Source organism: Melanaphis sacchari, unplaced genomic scaffold (genome assembly GCF_002803265.2).
Source record: "Melanaphis sacchari strain LSU unplaced genomic scaffold, SCAv2.0 Contig636_pilon_pilon, whole genome shotgun sequence".
In the NCBI taxonomy this organism is placed as follows: Eukaryota; Metazoa; Arthropoda; class Insecta; order Hemiptera; family Aphididae; genus Melanaphis; species Melanaphis sacchari.
This window is the reverse complement of record NW_020271450.1, coordinates 1-20,777: the sequence shown is the minus strand read 5'-3', so window position 1 is coordinate 20,777 and position 20,777 is coordinate 1. Positions and strand designations below refer to the sequence as shown.

General features: G+C 27.2%; 4 protein-coding genes across 6 annotated transcripts; 1 reads left to right on the top strand and 3 right to left on the bottom strand.

Annotated features, from left to right (window-relative positions):
• Nucleotides 1-402: 402 nt before the first annotated feature.
• LOC112600302 (origin recognition complex subunit 5) lies at nucleotides 403-4,598 on the bottom strand. The gene is made up of 8 exons (XM_025347493.1): nucleotides 4,413-4,598; nucleotides 4,043-4,220; nucleotides 3,702-3,971; nucleotides 3,497-3,627; nucleotides 3,280-3,413; nucleotides 2,502-2,811; nucleotides 2,321-2,430; nucleotides 403-445 (listed from the first exon to the last, which is right to left on the bottom strand). Exons 1-8 carry the CDS (start codon nucleotides 4,512-4,514, stop codon nucleotides 403-405), a joined length of 1,278 nt encoding a protein of 425 aa, XP_025203278.1. The 5' UTR covers nucleotides 4,515-4,598.
• A 1,890-nt stretch (nucleotides 4,599-6,488) lies between these two features.
• Nucleotides 6,489-10,133, bottom strand: LOC112600309 (bifunctional purine biosynthesis protein PURH). Its single transcript, XM_025347500.1, has 9 exons — nucleotides 9,916-10,133; nucleotides 9,353-9,559; nucleotides 8,791-9,249; nucleotides 7,838-7,998; nucleotides 7,614-7,772; nucleotides 7,320-7,538; nucleotides 7,075-7,241; nucleotides 6,751-7,015; nucleotides 6,489-6,675 (listed from the first exon to the last, which is right to left on the bottom strand). Exons 1-9 carry the CDS (start codon nucleotides 9,935-9,937, stop codon nucleotides 6,556-6,558), a joined length of 1,779 nt encoding a protein of 592 aa, XP_025203285.1. The 5' UTR covers nucleotides 9,938-10,133; the 3' UTR covers nucleotides 6,489-6,555.
• Nucleotides 10,134-11,428: 1,295 nt separating this feature from the next.
• LOC112600310 (coiled-coil domain-containing protein 102A) lies at nucleotides 11,429-14,943 on the top strand. 3 transcript variants are annotated; one of them, XM_025347501.1, is made up of 9 exons: nucleotides 11,429-11,533; nucleotides 11,607-11,739; nucleotides 11,837-12,022; nucleotides 12,089-12,263; nucleotides 12,323-12,714; nucleotides 12,793-12,999; nucleotides 13,076-13,272; nucleotides 13,747-13,824; nucleotides 14,722-14,941. In XM_025347501.1, exons 2-9 carry the CDS (start codon nucleotides 11,737-11,739, stop codon nucleotides 14,780-14,782), a joined length of 1,299 nt encoding a protein of 432 aa, XP_025203286.1. In that variant the 5' UTR covers nucleotides 11,429-11,533; nucleotides 11,607-11,736; the 3' UTR covers nucleotides 14,783-14,941. The 3 variants fall into 3 exon arrangements, with proteins under 3 accessions (XP_025203286.1, XP_025203287.1, XP_025203288.1); XM_025347502.1 differs by lacking the exon at nucleotides 11,429-11,533 and adding an exon at nucleotides 14,636-14,644 and having other exon boundaries at nucleotides 11,558-11,739; nucleotides 14,722-14,803; XM_025347503.1 differs by lacking the exon at nucleotides 11,429-11,533 and having other exon boundaries at nucleotides 11,635-11,739; nucleotides 14,722-14,943.
• Nucleotides 14,944-15,013: 70 nt separating this feature from the next.
• LOC112600308 (hornerin-like) lies at nucleotides 15,014-17,648 on the bottom strand. Its single transcript, XM_025347499.1, is given in 2 exon segments — nucleotides 15,014-17,606; nucleotides 17,608-17,648. Coding segments are annotated over 2 exon segments (2,289 nt in total). The 3' UTR covers nucleotides 15,014-15,358.
• Nucleotides 17,649-20,777: the final 3,129 nt, after the last annotated feature.

Below are 20,777 nucleotides of genomic sequence, written 5' to 3'. Positions count from 1 at the left end.
TTGCCATTTGGTAAACTATTATTTATTGATTTCTGACATTTCTGTACAGGAACCGGATTCTATTATTCAGTTGTTTAATCGTCACCAAACACAATTTGATTCATAATACTAGACTTAATCACAATACTTATCTGGAAGGTACTAAGGAATAGCTTGAACAATTGTCAATTATACTAAATGTTACATCAAACCGCATTTTATTACGTATACAAATTATTAACATATCTTCATAAATTATTATACTACAGCAAGACAATTAACTATTTGGTACATCATAATACACATTATAAAAGTAAAAGGAAAATTTTATAAACTATAAAGAAATATAAAATAAAATAAGAAAATAATTATTAATTTATTTTTAATTAAAAACTAATAGTTAATTTATAAAAATAAAATAGGTTATTTGTCTATTAGATATTTGTTTAAATTAAAATTCACTGTCCTGTAAAAAAAAATTAATAAAAGATTAAAAGATTTATTTTACAATGTGTTAAATGATTATAATTTCAAATTAGAAAAAAAGAATAGATTAGTAAAAAATAGTTAATTATTAATATATTTTTATACATCATATTTAATATACAATACACAGTATATTTCCTTTTAAAAATAAGATGAAATATTTAAGTTCGGTAATCTCAGATCAATATGAAGTTTTAAGGAGAAAATGGAAAATACAAAAATTAACATTTTTGATAATTTGAAATTGTAATTATTTGAATGTGCACATGCACAAATAACTTGATTTTTTTTAAATAGCAACAGGTGTTTTAATATCAAATTTGAATAGACAAAATTTTTTAAATCATTTTGGCCTTTGATCCATTGTTATAAAACCAGAAATGACAGAATAACAAAGATTTAATGTTTAATTTAAATGATTGAGTGAAAAAAATTGTAAAATTGTAGAATAACTTTTGAAGAATTCAATGATTTAAATTAAAACAATACCTTGTCATCCAGTTATTTTTTATTTTAAAGTCAAGAACCAAAATTTCTTAAAAAAATCCATCCATTTGGATTTTGAATTGAAAAAACAACAAATTTAAAAATCATCAAAAATATACAATAGAACCTCAATTATCTGAACTAAATGGGATCGCACCTAATTTAGATACACAAAAGTTTGGATATTGAAAACATAAAATAAAATTTTTTTTACAATATTATGTATTAATTATTAATTATTATTATTAATATTTTATGATAATTACATACATTACATTATCAGAAATACATTACATTATTAGAAATACATTAGACATTTTAGATACTTGATAATCATAATATATTTGAATATATGTATAACAACATGTGTGCAGTAGAGAGCCGAACTAAACTGATAAATTAAACTAGAAGACGTCATTTAGATAAGCCTGTTGCGTTTTGGTCACCTACCACGTACAATATGTACATTATAACTTATAAGTACTAGTAATAAATCAAAAGCAATAGTTATGATAAATTCGATAAACCGGCCAGATACGAGTTTTCATATTCGGATAATTTAGGTTCTACTGTATAGGTATTTCTGTACTCCCTGTAACCTCCCAGAACTACCATCTCCAATTAATATCTAAGGTCACTGAAGTGAAATAATTCATGTTACCTTTAATAGAAAACATACTATATATAATTTTATGATTGGTAGATACAATTTTTAGACTCTGGGCAAAGTGGAGAATGTTTAGGTTTTACAATGTTCTTTTATTTATTTGAAATTATATAAAATTTTATAAGTTATTCTTAAAATATTCTAAATTTTTATTAAAAAGTTTTTAAAATTCAAACTTTGATGAATTCATCAATATTTGCAGATTATTTTGAAATGTTACTTGAAAATGTAAAAAATTAATTTTACCAATTTAGTAATGCAAAAATAAAATTTGAAATTCTTTATAAACATTTTTAACTGAAACTCAATAAAAATAAAAAAGAATTGTGCAAAGCTACAACAACAAATTATCCATTAAGGATTTTTGTTATTTTGTGTTTGTTCATTATAGTTATAAAAACATAAATTGAATTATCATATTATACAAGCTATAGTATTTTAATATGTAAATAAATTGAAAATTATTTTTTTGATGTTAGAAATTAAAAAAAAATGCTATTACTTTGTCTACAAATTGTATGCTTATTCAACAATTTATTTATAACTATATTTTTTATTTTATTAATAATATTTTAGATTTAAATCAAACCAAATGATTATAAATTTATAACTATTGATAAATAATATATGAATTATGTTATTTTATTTTAAAACATTATGGTATTATTAATAGTAAAAAAATAAATAAAATTATTTACTTACCGTGCAATATTATTAACACAGTCAAAACTAACACTACATCGGTATTTAGGGGTATCCAATTTACCATCGCTTAAACGTATTAAAAGTCCCAAATCAGATAACGTATTAACCTATTCAATAAAAAGAATCTTGTTAAATATTAAAAATAATTAAAATAAATAATTTTTCTTTATAAAATTACTTGTGCTAAAAGATTGGCAGTCATATTTGTATTTTCTTCAATAATAGCATAAAATATTGCTAATAAACGATCTAACGAGAACATTTTAGGTCCAACAAGTTGAAAAGTAGAATTTTCTGTTTTATTTACTAATCGATTAGTTTTCTTTTTTTTGTTTGATGCTTTAACAAACAATTGCTTATCATATTTTGGTAAATTAAATGATGCAATATATGCAGCAATTAAAAAATATTTGGCAAAATATGGTAAATCCAATGCAAGCTTTTCAAATTTTGTTTTCTCATCAGACAAACTATTGACATTTTCTAAACTGAAATTAAAATTATTATTAATAGAATTTAAATTATTTTATTTACCAAATGGATATTTATTAAATAATTACAACAAATTATGTTTAAAATAAGAAAGTATGTTATTTACTAAAAGTTATAATACTCAAAACACATTATAAATTTGACAATATTACAGAACAATTATTAACAGGCTAGTTTTTAAACTTTTTATTAATAAAAAAATATGGGGTCAAAAACTTAAAATTTTATCTTGTAAAATTTAATATAATATATTAATCACTGCAAATTCAAAAAAAAAAAAAAAATTAATCTTATCATTTAAAATATTGAATTGGCATTAGTGTATTAATTTATTTTCAAAAATATATTATATTTTCCTTGTTCATATTTTCTTTTAAAACTTCTTTATAATAACACATATTATGGGATTAACATATATTTAAGTAATTTTTAAAGTAAAGATGAAACATTTATAAAATAGGTACCTTGTTCCTAGATAAACATTATTTAACAATAATTGAATACTAGGACTTATTTTTCTGTATAGTAAATGCTGATTAATTTCTGTACATGATCCATCTTCTATTGGTTCAACATATTTAATAAATAGGAGTTTTGCCTAAAAATTAAGAAATGAAATTACTAGAAATTGTTTTATTTTACTAAGTATATAATTATTTATTTAATGGCTTATACAAATACCAAATGTCTTAATTCCACTAAATCTCGACAGCTTCCATAAAACGATCCCATGAAAACAGTTAGAAAATTTTGGTAAATAGATAAACTCCAATCGTTTGGTATATCTTTTGATAAAATAAAAGACAACTCTTCTACACAAAATAATATACTCAAGACTTAACAAATTATCAAAATTAATAATTTCTATTATAAAATAAAAAATTACCACTATTATACTGTTCAAACACAATTGGTATAAAATTAATATCCTCGTCAAACCTAGTAGGAAGTACTTGGCTTATAAGTATAACACAGAGTTGATAACTTTTTAACAGCTCTTGTAATTTTGAAAATAAAACTATTTGTTCATGTTCCAACATCTCACAATTATCCAACAATATAATCACTCGTTCATGTTGAATTTTTGATTGTTTTAATATGTTTAAAAATTGCATAAAATTATCACAGCGATCAGGTAAGTCGCTTTGCTTAATTTCTATAAATTAAAAATAAAATATGCATTTAAAATTTGGTTATCTTAACATCCATTGTATATTATTTACTTACGTAATAAATCTTTTAAAATTGGCTCAAATAAAAATTGATTAGTGTAACAGCATATAGAATTCACTATAGATGATTTGACTGACTTTCTTAGTAAATACAACAAACGAGTCGTTATACTTGTTTTACCAGTAGATGGTAGACCATGAATGAAAACACATGGAGGTAAAACTCCATCTTCCTGTAGAATAAAAAATACTATAACGTATATAAAAATAAAACTTTACATGTACAGCACAAAGGCACTATTTGAAATTAACTTGAGTTCAAGAAACATTTTTATTCTGACTTTAGAGGAGAAAAAATAGTTTTGAGTTGCTTCTGTACTATATTTTAAAATGTATATTAAAAAAGAAATAAAAGGATTACTTACAGTTAAAAAAAGGTTAGATAACGTATTTATTTGAATTTCTCTAAATGGAAATTCAGAGTTTAATGTATCTCTTATTGAAGAATTTTTCGATTTCGAAAACATAGTAAACTATACAACTGAATTGACAATGAATAAATAAATAAAGAAAAAACCGTAATAAAGCAATGATTTTTTAGATTAACAAGTATTTACTGAGTATGTATGTTATTAATAATATTATTATGATTTATGAGTATTTAATCTTTATGAGACGAAAATGTATTAGAATTATTTGAAATTTTTAACCTCGAATACAAAAATATAATTTGTTATCATTAATTGTTTGATTAAAAATGGAGGGTAAATGTATTAACAGTTTTAAATAATAATATTATCTTTATCTGTGGAGGGAGTGAGAGAGTTAATTTAATAATTGTAGAAAATAGATATATGGTGATTTTGAAACAATTGAAACTAACTTCACACATTACACTTTACAGTTTACAGACTGGTGACTACAGTTAACTAACTATAACTTGTTGTATAACTTTGACATTCATGATTATTAATGTAACAAATCACTAACAATCATAAAATATTCTGTTGAATAATGTCCATGGTACAATTTTATTATTTAGTATTTATACTTAACAATTTTATTTAAGATACAAGATTCTAGAATATAATAAAATAACAATTCTGAAGAATTATTAATAAATTGTAAATAGTGATTTAGATCTAGCAATGAATAACAATCAGTATTTGGTAGATCATGTTAAAACTGCTATGATTGATTCATTTTTAATTTTTTTATTGAAGTATATCAATGATTACATTCAAACATCCAAACCATATCTCCATGACTGTGTCCCTTATACGGTATGGTAGTTTAATATATTAAGTAAAACCTCTCATAATGAACACATCTGAATAGCAGATATTTTTTTTGAGAATGGAGATATTTTTACTACTTTTCAATAGGAAAACCTTTAAATAGTGGATATTTGTTATAATCTTAATTTAAAATAATGTCAAAACTATTACAGAAAAATATGCTTATAACAGTAAGTATTACAACAACAAACTCGTTCAAAAACCGATTTTTCTCACCAAATTTAATACCATTTATGTTTCTATACATTCATTTTTTTTTATATTTATGTAAATATTCATCGTTAAAAATTTTAAAGTATAAATAATAAAATAATTTATTTGAACCTATTATATATTTTTTCCTTCAACAAATTTATATTTTCTGAGTTTTAAAAATATTAGTGACCGATTATCCACTATTCAGGAGTTTCACTGTACTTTATTGTAGTGTGTGTAATTTCCTTCAAAACGCTGCTTTCTTTATTTATTATTTATATCTGTAATAGAAAAGACTTCAGTATTTAACTATCTAAGTCTTTAGTTTTTAAACTTAAAATAACCACCAAACCATGAATAAATAAACATCATTAAAGGTGTGTAATTAAAAATTATACTAAAAGTTATTAACACTAATTTTTAACACAGGTGATTACTAAATTAATTTTCCAGTTAAGTAACATTTCAATTATCTATATTCTTAAAAAAAATTAAATAAAATGGGTATTGATATAAAAAACAGTTGCAAAATAATATTGCTTGGTAGATTTTTTGTGTTAGAGGCCTGCAACTTTTAACTTGATGAAAACAAAATTTTCTATATTTTATAAAAATTATGAGTGACTTTTACCTACGTTTTTTTTTTTTAGATTTTAACTGTAACTAATAATAACATTTAAGAAATGTACAGTCACTAGGTAATTTATCAACTTTTGACACTAGTCTAGACTACAATGTTAAGTTTAATAGTAACAGACAAAAAAAATTTATAATATGCATGTATAAAATATGTCTGGTTCATGGTGACTTTTTAGAATACGAATGTTAGATGATTTATATTAATTTGTAAACAGAATAAATGGTTCTTAATTACACAAAATTACAATTAGATACAAATTTAATTAAAATTATTTATTATTGATTATTTATTTTGAATAGAAATAGTTTAGAAAACATTTACAATATAAACTTCTATCACATTCAATTTTTTTAACTCATATAATATTATAATTGAGCAATATAACAAATTTAAACTGTGTAATGTAAAATATAAAAGAGTATTAATTTTACAAAATTAATGATGGAACAAACGTAAGTTAGTATGAGCCAATACAATGTTTTGTTCATTGCAGTAATTGATAACTTCTTGGTCATTTGTTGAACCAGATGGGCAAGCTACATATTCAACTCCACTCTAAATACAATTTAAAAATAAAAACATTGATATTATAATTTAACAAGAACTTATATAATTATTTATTTAACATACCTGAACAGCTCTTTCAATGTTATCACTGAATGGGAAAAATGCATCTGATGACAATGCAACTCCCTTCAATTTAGCAGCCCACGCTTTTCTTTGTTCGGAGGTTAGCTCGACAGGAACTTCATCAAACAAACTTTCCCATCTAGTACGTGAAAGGCCATTTCCAATAGTTTTACCAATGTAATCATCAATGGCATTTGCTATTTGAGCTCTTTTAACTGATTTTTTAAATTTCATATTTAGAACATATGGATGTTGCCTCAACCACCTAAAAATTAATCAAAAATATTATTCAATTTAAATACATTAAAATGAAATTTAAATTACCAATTATCAGCTTTATCACCAGCTAGTCTAGTGCAATGTATTCTTGATTGTTGTCCAGCTCCAATTCCTATAGCTTGACCATTAAAAGCGTAACACACTGAATTACTTTGAGTATATTTCAATGTTACAGTAGCAAGAATCAAATCACGTTTAGCTGCTTCAGTCATCTAGACAAAAATAAATATACAATTTATTGTTAAACAAACACTTAATAATACATTTAATTAAATTAACAATAAACATACATCTTGTCTTTTAGTTACAATATTGGTAAAAAGATTTTCATCAATTTTTCCATCATTACGTCTCTGTTCTAAGGTCATTCCAAATAAAACTTTACGTTCTACAGGCTTAGGTGTATAATTTGAATCAATTTGCAATACACAGTAATTTCCATTTTTTTTTTTTCTAAGCAAATTTAAAGCTTCATCACTATACCCAGGTGCAATTACACCATCAGAAACCTAAAACAAAAAAAAAAAAAAAAACATTAAAATTCAATCATAAATATAACCGTACAATTTTACACAGTAACTTACTTCTCTGGAAATAATTTTAGCAGTAACTAAATCACAAGAATGTGATAAAGCAATAAAATCTCCATATGAAGACATGCGATCAGCTCCTCTAGCTCGAGCATAAGCAGATCCAAGTGGAGTCATAATTTCAAGTAAATCACTCACCATACATAATGAAGCCTAAGAAATTTTTTTTTTTAAATTAATTATAAATAAAATTAATTAAAGTCAAATAATTATTTTACTTCAACTTCATTTAATGGTATGCCTAGAGCAGCTCCAGCTGGACTAACATGTTTAAAAGATGTGGCAGCTGGAAGACCAGTTACTTCTTTAAGTTCTTTAACCAGCTGCCAGCTATTAAAAGCATCACATAAATTGATGTATCCTGGTGAACCATTAATTACTAAAAATTGAACAATAATATATCAATTATATTTTTATATGGTGAAAGTGTATAATATCAAATAATATTATATCATTACAAATTTAAAATATGTTTAAAATATCCAATAAGTAATTAGGATACTGATTTTGAACATATACTTTTTATAATTATAATTTTAATTTTATTTATTAATTTTTATACGTTCATGTTAAGTATTTTATACCTAATTTAAAATAAATAAAAATTACATACTTCAAATTTTTCTTTAAGTAAATATATGTACAAATAATAAATTATACTGAGAGGTGTTGTAAATAAATAAATTGCTCAAATCAGTGACATATATAGGTTTTCATTTCGAAGAGGGCTAATCATATATTTGTCTTTTTTTTGGGAGGGGGAAAAGGAGGCACATTATTTAGACAAAAATTGCTTGAATACAATGAGACTTTTTGATTGTCTTTACACCATCAACGAAATTTTTTTAATAAATTGTATTAAAAAAAATACATATATAAAAATTTTACATGACAATAAATAATTTTTTTTTAGTCTCTCAAAACTACTGCGCCATTTTTGTCTGTGATTTATAAAATGTATAATATTATGCTCCAGTCTAAATTGTTTTTAATTTGGGAGGGGACTGAAGAGGCTCCCTCCATAAATATGCCATTGATTAGATCTATTTTACAGATTCAAATAAAATACATTTCAATAAATTTTAATACATAACTATTATAAATATTAAAAATACACCAACTAAATATAACCAAATTTAAATTAATACTTATTTCACATGAGCTATATTACCTTTTAATGGTAATTTTAAATCTGTAGTGAAAAGTTGTGCAGGACATTGGTGAGGATTCATGCCATACCTTAAATTCATTTGACTCTCGCCACCTGCAAATTTCTTACGAAAATAATCTGATATACAATCATCATAAGCTGCTGTATGCGTAAATGCCTTTAATGCTAATTTTTTCCGAGTTTCAAGAAGTGTATCTTTGTTCAATAATATTTCTTTAGATATTTCCAAATAGTCTATAGGATCACAAAGTACTGTGACACGTTCATGATTTTTGGCAGCAGCTCTTAACAGTGTTACACCACCAATATCAATATTTTCAACAGCATCTTCAACATTAGTATCAGATTTGACTACAACCTTTTCAAATGGATAAAGGTTACATACCACTACTTTTATTAGGCTGTAATTGTTCTTTTGTAAATCATCTTGGTCAGCAGGTATTAAACGAGCTAATATACCTAAAATAGAAATGACATTCATGATTGAAGTATTTGTTAAATGACACATAAAATTTATAAATTTTTGAGTACTATAATTAAAAGTTGTAAACATAAAAGGTACCTCCATGAATTGCTGGGTGTAAAGTTTTCACTCGACCTCCAAGTATTTCTGGAGCGCCAGTGAATTCAGAAACACAAGTAACTGGTAATTTTGCGTCATTCTTTATAAAAGAAGCAGTTCCTCCACTTGCCAACAGCTTAAATCCAGCTTCTACTAAACTTTTTGCAAGATCTAATAATCCAGTTTTATCCGATACACTAATAAGAGCTAAAAAACATAATGTTAAATAAATAATTTTGTATTAAGAATGATATAGTAAAATTGTAACAGGAAAATATAGTTTTTGCTAGGTAAATAAACTATAGTCTATTTTAAGTATACATTTAAACCACTTATTATTTGTTTTTGTGTAATGAAAAATTATAAATTAAGTGACAGAATTGTAGGTAATAATACCAACAATGCGATCACATTTAGGTAGGTAATTCTTAATTTATATTTGATACGACTTGTTAATATTATAGTTAACTAATTATAATTTGTATTCCAAAAAAAATTATTTAAATACGTTTATAGGTAAGTATAATAAAAAATATACAATATCATTATTAAAGTTTAGTTACCTAAGTTGTCAGTTGCCGCCATAGTTTCGGAATGTACCTACTTCAATAACAAAAAAAGTTGAAATTATTTGAAAGTTCAGCACTGAAACAGGCACTACTTGAAAGTAGAAACACGTGTTGAATCATTCATTGAAATTGGCTTCGTGATGCTGTTTGTAGTTAATAGCCCGGTAGGCGGTAAGCCGGTAAGCCAGTAACACTAGCGCCACCACCAGCCTGGAGCTAATTTATTACATTATCATCGTTCATTTATCTGAAAAGTTATATACTGTTTGACGTTCAGTGGTTGATATTTGATAACCCCGAAAAGATTAATCAAGTCAAGACTGAAGACGTGTATTCTTAATTCTCATTCTTATAAATTATAATTTCCAATCAGCATAAATTATGCTAATTCCGAAAAATTATTACACAATCTATTCTCTGATTTCAAAACCATTTATTTAAATTATTAATTATGGTTTTTTTATACCTATATAATAAAATATCTATATTACTGAATCGTTTTTGTTTATTATCGCCGAAATATATCTATGTAATTGCAACTAGTAATTTGTTTTGAGAGAGGATTAAATATATTATATATTACTATATTAATTATTAGTAAAAATTTATTACTATTAAATCAGTTCATGGTTAGGTATTATTAGAAATACAATTATAAATACTAGATAGTAAAATAGTGACGTGTGTGATCACATACTACACATAGGGTATTAGAGTGGTTCACCAAACATGCTCATTGTTCAGTGCTCACCCGAACATTTTTCTGAGCATACTCATAGCAGTCATAGCCCATAGGCCATATTAAACTAAGATTTTTACAAGAAGTGTCATGTGGTAATACAAGCTTCTTTTTTAAAATAAACACCAACCTGTTTCATTGTAAATTTTGAAATAAATTTAAAAAAAAAAATTTGGAAAAAAAGTTTTGTATCACCGCAGATATAGCTTAAATGGTAGCCATGCAAAACCAAATTATGTAAAAATAAGGTCAAAACGCATAGTTAAAAATTTCAAAAATTAGAATTTAAACAAATTTACTATCAAATAAAAAGTTATGATGATTGATGAATATGCTTGGTGAATCATCTTATATATTATAATTAAAACCTTTTTTTTTATTTTATTCATTAATTATTCTATGATATAATCACAATTATAAAGTATATAGATTATAATGATAACATATTGAAATATTATCATCACAAATGATGTAATATTTAATCTTAATTTGAAATACATTACTATTTATTAGGCATAGGTGCAGCATTATGCACGAGGGATAAATTATTGTTCTACGCTGACACTTATACAGTTATACATGATCAACTAGTAGATAGTAGAATACACGATTCCTGTCTTAAATTGATGTTCAATAAATTGTACTGCGATATTTTATAACACAGTTCTATGTGCATCGATACATGATTTAACATTTTGATGAAAGACATCATATTTATTAAAATTTTTAGAAATAATTAACAAACCGTGTAAAATGGCAAATTCTTTAAATTCAAAATATGATAAGAAAATGATATTAGGCTTGATAACGGTTCAGTTGATAAGAATAAGTAAGATAGATTGATAATTGATGACGATGGTCAACAGAAAACAAGTATTAGTATTTACTATTATGGATACTTAAATTAATAGTAATTGTAATATTTTAATTTTAATTTTGCTTTTAGTATGATCGGCATTATTATTAATTGGTGACAGTTTACTCAATATAATTGTGATGTGAAGAAATCTTATGTCTTTTTTGAGTGTTATATATTTGGTGTTTCTGAATCAAAAACGTTTATAAAGTATCTAAGCATGGTAAGTTTTATTTTATATTACCTATATCATTTACTTATCCACAATATATATTATTAAAAATTTATTAAAAAATCATTAAAAAAAATTGGTTTTTTAGGCTGTTAAAATGGCTGCAAGTGAAGCTGGCGGTGTTGTTGCATCAGCTACAGCATCTGATTGGGATACAAGAGAGTCAATGCGTCAGCGTGAATTAGATGAAGCTAGGGCACGAGCAACACAAATGGAAAAAACAATGCGATGGTGGTCTGATTGTACAGCTAACTGGCGTGAAAAATGGAGCAAGGTAAGTGTTAACTTTATGAAAGGGATTAGTGGGTATTGTAATTTTTTTTTTTATTGTTATTTATAGGTAAGAAATGAAAGAAACAAAGCTCGAGAAGAAGCTAAAATGCTCAAAGATAATTTAGAACACGTACTCAAAGAGAACAGTAATATAAAAAGAGAAAAGCAAAATCTTGAGCAGCAGAATGAATGTTTGCGCAAAGAATTAGAAAAAGTTAATCTGATTCTTTTAAAACATGCAGGTATACTTTCTGAGTATAAATGTCTAAATTTATTTAGTTTTAAACACTATTTTTTGTAGGACAATGGGATTCTCAACTGGTTGATGCATTAGAAAATGGTATTTCTGATCCAGATACTTGTTGTAGTTCCTCATCTGTACCTCAGCCATCGATTGTGAGTGACTCCGGTATTGAGGAATATGTTTTACAAGAAGCAGTTCCCAAACATGCAGTTGAAATGTTTAATCAAACAACTTCTCCTGTCAAATCACCAATTCTTAATAAAACCATGCCTGATGAAGTTGCTGATAAAATTGAGAAAAATTTGGAAAATCTGTTAGAAAGTACTCAACAAGATTTAGACAATTTGCACAATCAGTTATCAGGTGCAGATAGTATTAAATCTGAGTGCCAAACTTGTCAAGATAATCAGGTTATTACAAACAAACGTTTAGAAGATTTAAGAATACAGGTGAATAATAAATTATTTGTTGTTAAAATTAAAATACATAAATAATTGTTTTATTATTATTATTATAATTGGTTTTAGCTAGAACACTTACAATCTGAGAATGAAATTGAATGGAGTAAGAGAGAGCAACTAGAAAGTGAAATGATGAACTTGGAAAGAATCAATAAGCAATTAAAATCTGAACTGAATGATACACTAGAAAAATTACAAAAACAGAATAAACCTGAATCATCATCAGATATAAAATTCAGATTATTGCAACAAGAGTTGGCTGATAAAAATATTGCAAGTTTTTTCTTTTTTTTTATTGACTCATAGTTTTAATTATTTAATTAATAATATTTCTAATACTATGTTTCAGGAGTTAGTCAATTTAAAACACATTTTATCCAAACAAAAGAAAATGTATGTTGACCAAAGCGCTGAGTCAGCACATTTAGTAAGGCGTGGTGAGCAGTATGAGAGTGAAGTCAAACGTTTAAGGAGCCGAGTAGAAGAATTAAAAAGAGAATTAGCTACTACAGAAGAAGACTATGATACTGCTTCTAATACTATAAAGTAAGTCTTATTCAATATTTGCGCTAAACTGTTAAAATATATCAATAAAATGTTTAAGAATATTTCTATTTGGTACATAAAGGGCTGTAAAATGTAACAATTAAGTAAAACTAAAATAAATTGTCTAATTTATAAAATTATTTAATACTGATAACTGATAAGTGTTGATCCTATACAAATTGATTAAAACAATATTTTTACTTTCAAATTAATATGATATTTTTAATTTAATTTTAATTGCATTAGTAGTAATACAGGACCTCTTCTAAGGAAGGAAATATGTCTATGTTACGATGTGTCACTTTATGTAACTGAATCATCAATAATATAGATCATAGTCTTTTATTAATATTGAATTTATTAAATTCCTTTTTTACTTAACCACTTTTTAGTATTAGACTGGTATAAATCTACAGTATATATTAATATTTTAATTATAATATTAATGATATTTTAAAATTGATTGTTTTTTAGGAAACTTCAAAGATATAACGAAGATTTACAAGAAAAACTTGATAGTTTACAGGCTGAATTAAAACACCAAAATATAAGGTGAGGACTTATCTACAAGCATTTAATTATCCTTTAGATTTTACATGTTTAATTTTATTGATAAAATACAAAAATAAAGTCTAACTGATTAAATTATTGTTATTGAAATTTTAAAATATTTAAAACTAATTCAATAATAATTCATTTTGTGCTATCTTTTAATAATAATTATTATTTAAGTCAAATATCAACAATTAATGCTAGTTCTTTTAGTAATTAAAAAGGAATTTTAGTAACTAAGTCAACTATGTATTTGATTTTTTAAATTTAATTATTATTGATAATTATTCATATCATGTTCTAATTACATTAAAAAAATTTCAAAAGTATTCACTTATGAATTTTTAATTATTCTAAAAAAGAATATTAACATTTTTATGTAATATCTGAGCTCACATTTAATTATATTATGCTATAACTAAATTTATGTTTTTAATTTAATATTACTTTAATCCATTCATTGATGTGTACAAAAAGTTAGTTGGCATCACATAATTTCTGTCTGTATTATATTAATTTTTTACTTGAATATAAACATAAGCATAATAAATCAGTAACGTAGTTTGGATGTAGACTGTACAAATTGATAAATTGTAAACAAAACATTGGGTGCTTATAGGCTCATTGTATACTTACATGTGTTTTTCTATACTGTAAGATTGTATACTAAAAATATTAAATGTATACTATATACACTACATTAAAACAAGCACATTATGCCACTGATATGAACTATTTACAACACCTTTCAATATAATTTAAATTAATAAAATAATTTTATTCTTTAAAAATGCTGCTTTTGGATGCATAGAACATAAAAGTAAGAATACAATTACATATTTTGGTAAAAACCAAGATTTTGGTTGTCATTTATTAAGTTTTTTTTTATTTTTTAAGATTGACACGTTTGACAAGTCAAGTATCTTCAGACGATTCAAGTCATAGTGAGGAAGACTGAATTTGAGCTAATAAATGTGCATTAATGTTTGTTACTTATTGGTGAAAAAACTACTAAAATATTTTATTTTTCGTGTAATATATTATTAGTCAATTAATATAATTATTAATTAATACTTAATAAAAACACAAGTTAGTTCTAAACATGTGTCAAATATTCAATTTATAATGTTTTTTTTTTTTATTTATGATACTTATAGAAATATCTTGTCATAAAATCAAAACATATTTTTTAAATCTATGTTTAATAATTTATTTCATAACTTATATTTTATACTTGTTTTGTATTCTTCAAACACATTAGATATTATCATTTAAATTTTTTTTAATTGTTTTATTATGTAGTTATACATATTGCGTATGTAATTTTTTTTTTTATATAATAATAATCACGTGAAAAACAAAAAGTAGTAGTTAAATTAGCTTATAAAATATTAAATGTTACTTTAAGATAACTACTTTATTTCATAGTACAAAGTTAGGTTTAATTAGTATACAATTTTGTACTCTATTTACTTATCTAAAATATAAATAACTGTTTTAAAATATACATGAATTTTAATACTTGGTTTAATCATTAATTACTTCTTAGGCATGGGAAAGGTGGTGGATTTGGCTTGCATATTTTAGCCCCATTTGTCGCACCATTTACATAGTTACATGAAAATGAAAAGTAACCACAAGTTGATGATTTAGTAAAATACTGAACATTATTTTCATTAGGTTTAAATTTGCTTATTCCTCCATTAATTTCAGTTTGGAAACTGTTAGTAGGGCTAATATATGATTCTTTATTTAACTGTGCTCTTAATTTTGTTTTGTCTACCACAGTTAAACTACCTACTCCAGGTGTTAAAAATACAGTTTGAGTTTGTGCTTGACTTCCAGGAATTGCTTGAGCTTTGGTATGGTCTCCAGCTACTGAAGCTACCCTCCCTCTAAATCCACTTGGTATTTTAGTTCCATTAGTACCAGGTATAACTTGACCAGCATCTAATACTAGTCCAGATTTCAGTTGACTATCAGAATCACGAGTAATTTGAGCATCATGTTTGTCATCTAAATTTAAAACAATATTTTGCTCCTGTTTTGGGATGGTTTCTTTTTTGGTTTGTACGGATTTTGTATTAATAATTTCATCACTATCATCATCATACTCATCGTTATCTTCATAATCTGGATAAATATCAGCATTCCTAGACAGTTCTTGTGATAAAATAGGTGGAGTCTGTGTAGACGAAATATTTTGTTGTTTGTGGTCATCAACGTAATTTTCTGTTTGATTTTGAGGTTGTAATGGATTTGGAATAGATTGTAAGCTCTTAAGTGCATTAGTTTGATTTTTAATTTCATTATTGGTTTCTTCATGTTTTCCAATTTTTAATTTGGTATCAGCTAAATTTAATTTTGGTAAGTTTTGAAGTTTTTTACCACTACTTGCTTGAGCAGCACCATTGTATGAAATTCCATGTTTATATGACCCAAATAGTTGACTTTGTGATTGACCACTATATGGTCCACCTTGAGCTGAAGTTGTTCCACCACCTTTGAATAATGACTTTTGATTAGTGTTATTGCTGGACTCGTGTGGTAAGAAACCTATTTGAGCTTGACTAGAAGTACTTCCAAGACCAGTTGATTGTGCATCTGCCATTCCTCCTTTAATACCGGCTTGCAATTGAGTGTTTGTCCCATAATTCATTCCTGAGCTTTGTGCTTCACCAAGAGCAATACCATTGTCGGCATTATAAAGAACTTGGGATTGTGCTTGTCCCTTTCCACCTTTTCCTTGTGCTTTACTTGTTGTACCATTTGTATTACTTACAATTTGGCTTTGAGCTCCTTTATCACTATCACTCGTTTGAGCTTGAGCAGAAAATGTTCCCGTTCCTAAATATGAACCAGATACTTGTGTCTGACTCATACCTGTTTTGGACTTTCCTTGAGCTGAAGCTGATGCTCTAGTTTCTTGGCCATCAACATCTACATTAGTCATTGATTGTGCATCTCCTCCTTCAGTATCAACTAGAGTTACAGAACCACCAGATGATATATCTGTTCCAAACTGACCACCGATAATTGGACTTATTGATGGATTAATATTCTCCATTTCTGTTCCTGGTTTAAAAGATGAACCTCTAGAACTGTTATCGTCATACGATTCTGTTTGCATTTGGTTAACATTTCCACCCGATGGAGCATATCCAGATTGCTGAAAACCAGATCCTCCAGATCCTAATGTACCTTGAGGTTTACCAAAATTAGGTTGCATTTGGTTAACATTTCCACTTGATGGAGCGTATCCAGGTTGCTGAAAACCAGATCTTCCAGATCCTAATGTACTTTGAGGCTTACCATAATTAGGTTGCATTTGGTTAACATTTCCACCTGATGGAGCGTATCCAGGTTGCTGAAAACCAGATCCTTCAGATCCTAATGTACCTTGAGGTTTACCATAATTAGGTTGCATTTGGTTAACATTTCCACTTGATGAAGCGTATCCGGGTTGCTGAAAATCAGATCCTAATGTGCCTTGAGGCTTACCATAATTAGGTTGTATTTGATTTACATTTCCACTTGATGAAGCGTATCCAGGTTGCTGAAAACCAGATCCTCCAGATCCTAATGTACCTTGAGGTTTAACATAATTAGGTTGCATTTGGTTAACATTTCCACCTGATGGAGAATATCCAGGTTGCTGAAAACCAGATCCTTCAGATCCTAATGTACCTTGAGGTTTACCATAATTGGGTTGCATTTGGTTAACATTTCCACCTGATGGAGAATATCCAGGTTGCTGAAAACCAGATCCTTCAGATCCTAATACCTTGAGGTTTACCATAGTGAGTTGCGGCCCCGGTTAACATTTCACCAGTGAAGCGTATGGATACGCAATGGTCCTTCAGATCCTAATGTGTACCTTAAGGGATTTACCGCAGTAGGTTGCATTTGATTGCCATTTCCACCTGATGAAATATCCAGGTTGCTGGCTTAGATCGCTGGTCTAATGTACCTTGAAGTTTTATATAGTGATTTTGGTGCTGTTCCGCCGATGAAGCGTATCCAGGTGCTGAAAGCCGCCGTCCTCAGATCTCAATAGCGCATGATGCATATCACGCCAGTAGGTTGACCCCGTTGCTGTTTACCGTGGAGCATGCCAGTTTGCTGAAAATCAGATGCTCCAGGTCTAATATCTGAGGCTGACACAATGAACCCCACTTGGTTAACATTTTCCACCGGATGAGCGTATCGGGTTGCGAAAGCCAAGATCCTCGTCCTAATGTACTTGAGGAGGATGAGTGAAACTGGTGAAGTCTGGCCTGTTTTCATAGTTTGAGTATCTTGAGTGTTGACCAGATCCATCGACCAGTTAGCCATATCAGCTGAGTGGGTCGTTTTGTGATTTTGATTATTCATATACAAGAGAACCGGATGTGATGTACGCAATCTAAATTACTGGCCTGCAAATTTTGTTTCCTACTGTTTTGATTTCTTATGACCCTTTGCGAACCTTCATTTTGCGAAATTCATTGATCATTTTATTATTTAACAATGCATTGAGCATATCTGATACAAAAATTACGCGGAAAGTAAATTTGGCGTTGAACATAATCTTGATCTCCAGGTATATATTGAAGTGTGGATATCCATTTGTATATTTCCACCAAAAGCTGTTTAAAATCGCTGTAATTGCTGAATTTGTATCACTTAGAAACAAACTTGCCAGTACTAGTAGTCAGATATGCAGCGACCAGATGATATGCCGTTAGTACCATTAAATAGATGGTGATGGTTTATTGATGTTCTCTTGATTGTTACTGGAACACTGTGAAATTATGTAGGATGTGTCGAATCTGGTGGTATGTGCTGTAGGTTATTCATGACTGATACTGTGAAGGTATTAAAACCTAAACCCATCGGATATATTTTATTGAATAGTCAACAGTTAATGAATAGAGTAATGGAGAATATGGGTTTGATGAACTAAGTGTATTTACAATTTCTTGTAGTACAAGACCATTAATATGGCTTAATTTGGAATTTGTTGCATTTACAAATTATATACATGTCCCGTCTATTTACTCCATTGCATGATGTATTTGATTTTGAATCTGAATTTACCCATTAAGCCACGGAGAGACGGATTCATGCCATATCGATCTTGAGACTTTCTGGTAGTGAATGTTGTCCTGATCATCGGTGTAAACGAGGCCAGGCAGCACATATCGTAATCGTGTTATTTCAGATCTTGGATACTGATCATTGGCAGCGCTGCCGGGATTCTGTTTGCTCAGTACCTGGTTGTTATTGGTCTGAATGTGACGACCAAGTGCCGATATCAGTATCAGTATTTCTTCTTCTGAACCTGAACATATCTGGATGATCATTGTCGGTACCTCTTGATTTTTCATTTTGGCTTTGAAGTGATTGCTTATTTGGGCCAGTTAACACGGTGTGAATTTTGATTTTGAAAGCCAGGCAGAAAGTCAGTGATGAAATATCTGGTGAGGTGTCATATGCTGATGTGTTTGATATCACTGTAACATTTCTTCACATTCTAAAACTGGGCCCGGCCTATGACTTGTCCAGGCCTGTTTAAACTCCACCTAAAATAGTTTTATTCATGAACAAATTATAAATATTTTACATCGTTATGTTTTAATAGTTTTCTATATCTTGCCTCGCCAGTACACTGCATCGAAATTTAACGGTACTCTTAACCCATCTATATTGAACAACGGTTTAACTTTTCACCCCTGCTTTTCTGAAAGTCATCGTGCTTTTCTTAATTATAAAGTTAAAAATTGTAGAAAAGCCGCCGTGTTCCCAATTTATTATTCATAATTACGCATGGCTACATAAGTATAGTAACCACCAAAGAATGGTTGATACAATTATTATCATTAATTTAAACTTCTGATGTTTTGTTAATATTAACATTATTATCTTTAATTAATCAAAGATATAATATGGTCATGTTGTTGCCTTCGACTAGGTTGGATACTGAATGGAGATTTAATGATAAAAGCAATTATTACTCATACTAAATGCACTAGCTGCATTTACAATTTACGCATGTTCGCTTTCATATTTTAAAACACTAGTTTAACCATTGTATTCGACCATAAAAATTTTGAATACGTTCAATCTTTAAATTGTCATCAAAGTTCAAAGCAATACAAAGAAATTTTACTGAAAGTATTATAGATATTAATAATTTTGGTACTTATCTCATTGTTTCCTGCCATAACCCGTATATAATTTATCAATCAGCCATAGACACTTTGTTAAATCTGTCTAAATTAAAAGGTACATATCCTGATGAATCATTTCTCTCAATAACTTCATAAGGAGTTACATGTCATGCCTCATTCACTAATCGTAAAAATACTATTAAAGTAAATTTCCTGCCCACTTCAAAACCAATGAGTAGTGCTTAAATACATTCATTTAATACCTCTTTGATTTATATTCAACTTTTGGATTTTGGATTATCTATAATATTTTAAATTAAAGATTTTCTCATAAATGTTTAGTGAATATAATATTTTAATTTAAAAATGTATTTTATATTTTAGTTTTTATAAATTTTCCCGCAATTTTATTTTTCAGAATTTATTTTCTTTCTGTCAGGTGTTATTTTAAATGCTTCCGACTTTTTATAATGTATAGGTTAAATAAGTGGTTAAATTAAAATTTTAAATATAAAGGGTATAACGTAAATGCCAATGATGTTTATTTAATAATTATATTGCATTAATATAATTATCATGTATTGCCGAACCTTCGTGAATGTTAGTTATTGTTGATGTTGTAACAAGTATAATACCCTGATTACACCATGTTGTAAGTGATTAAGTATACCTGGGGTGTTAACTTGCGACTTAACATCCCCATGTGACTCTGTCATTATTAAGTAAAGGTCGTGTCTTATTTATAAAATCAAAATTTTCTTGCGTGATTGTTGATATAAGTACCAATTGCGGTTATACATA

Coding starts and splice junctions, on each gene's coding strand:
- LOC112600309 (XM_025347500.1), bottom strand. CDS start 9,937: ATGGCGGCAACTGACAACTTAG. Junction 7,999..8,790: donor TTTAAAATTACCATTAAAAG/GTAATATAGCTC, acceptor TTCAATTTTTAG/TAATTAATGGTTCACCAGGA. Junction 7,773..7,837: donor TACCATTAAATGAAGTTGAA/GTAAAATAATTA, acceptor AAAATTTCTTAG/GCTTCATTATGTATGGTGAG.
- LOC112600310 (XM_025347503.1), top strand. Junction 12,715..12,792: donor TAGAAGATTTAAGAATACAG/GTGAATAATAAA, acceptor AATTGGTTTTAG/CTAGAACACTTACAATCTGA. Junction 13,825..14,721: donor TTAAAACACCAAAATATAAG/GTGAGGACTTAT, acceptor TTATTTTTTAAG/ATTGACACGTTTGACAAGTC.
- LOC112600302 (XM_025347493.1), bottom strand. CDS start 4,514: ATGTTTTCGAAATCGAAAAATTCTTCAATAAGAGATACATTAAACTCT. Junction 4,221..4,412: donor TATCTAACCTTTTTTTAACT/GTAAGTAATCCT, acceptor TTTATTCTACAG/GAAGATGGAGTTTTACCTCC. Junction 3,628..3,701: donor GTTTGAACAGTATAATAGTG/GTAATTTTTTAT, acceptor TATTTTGTGTAG/AAGAGTTGTCTTTTATTTTA.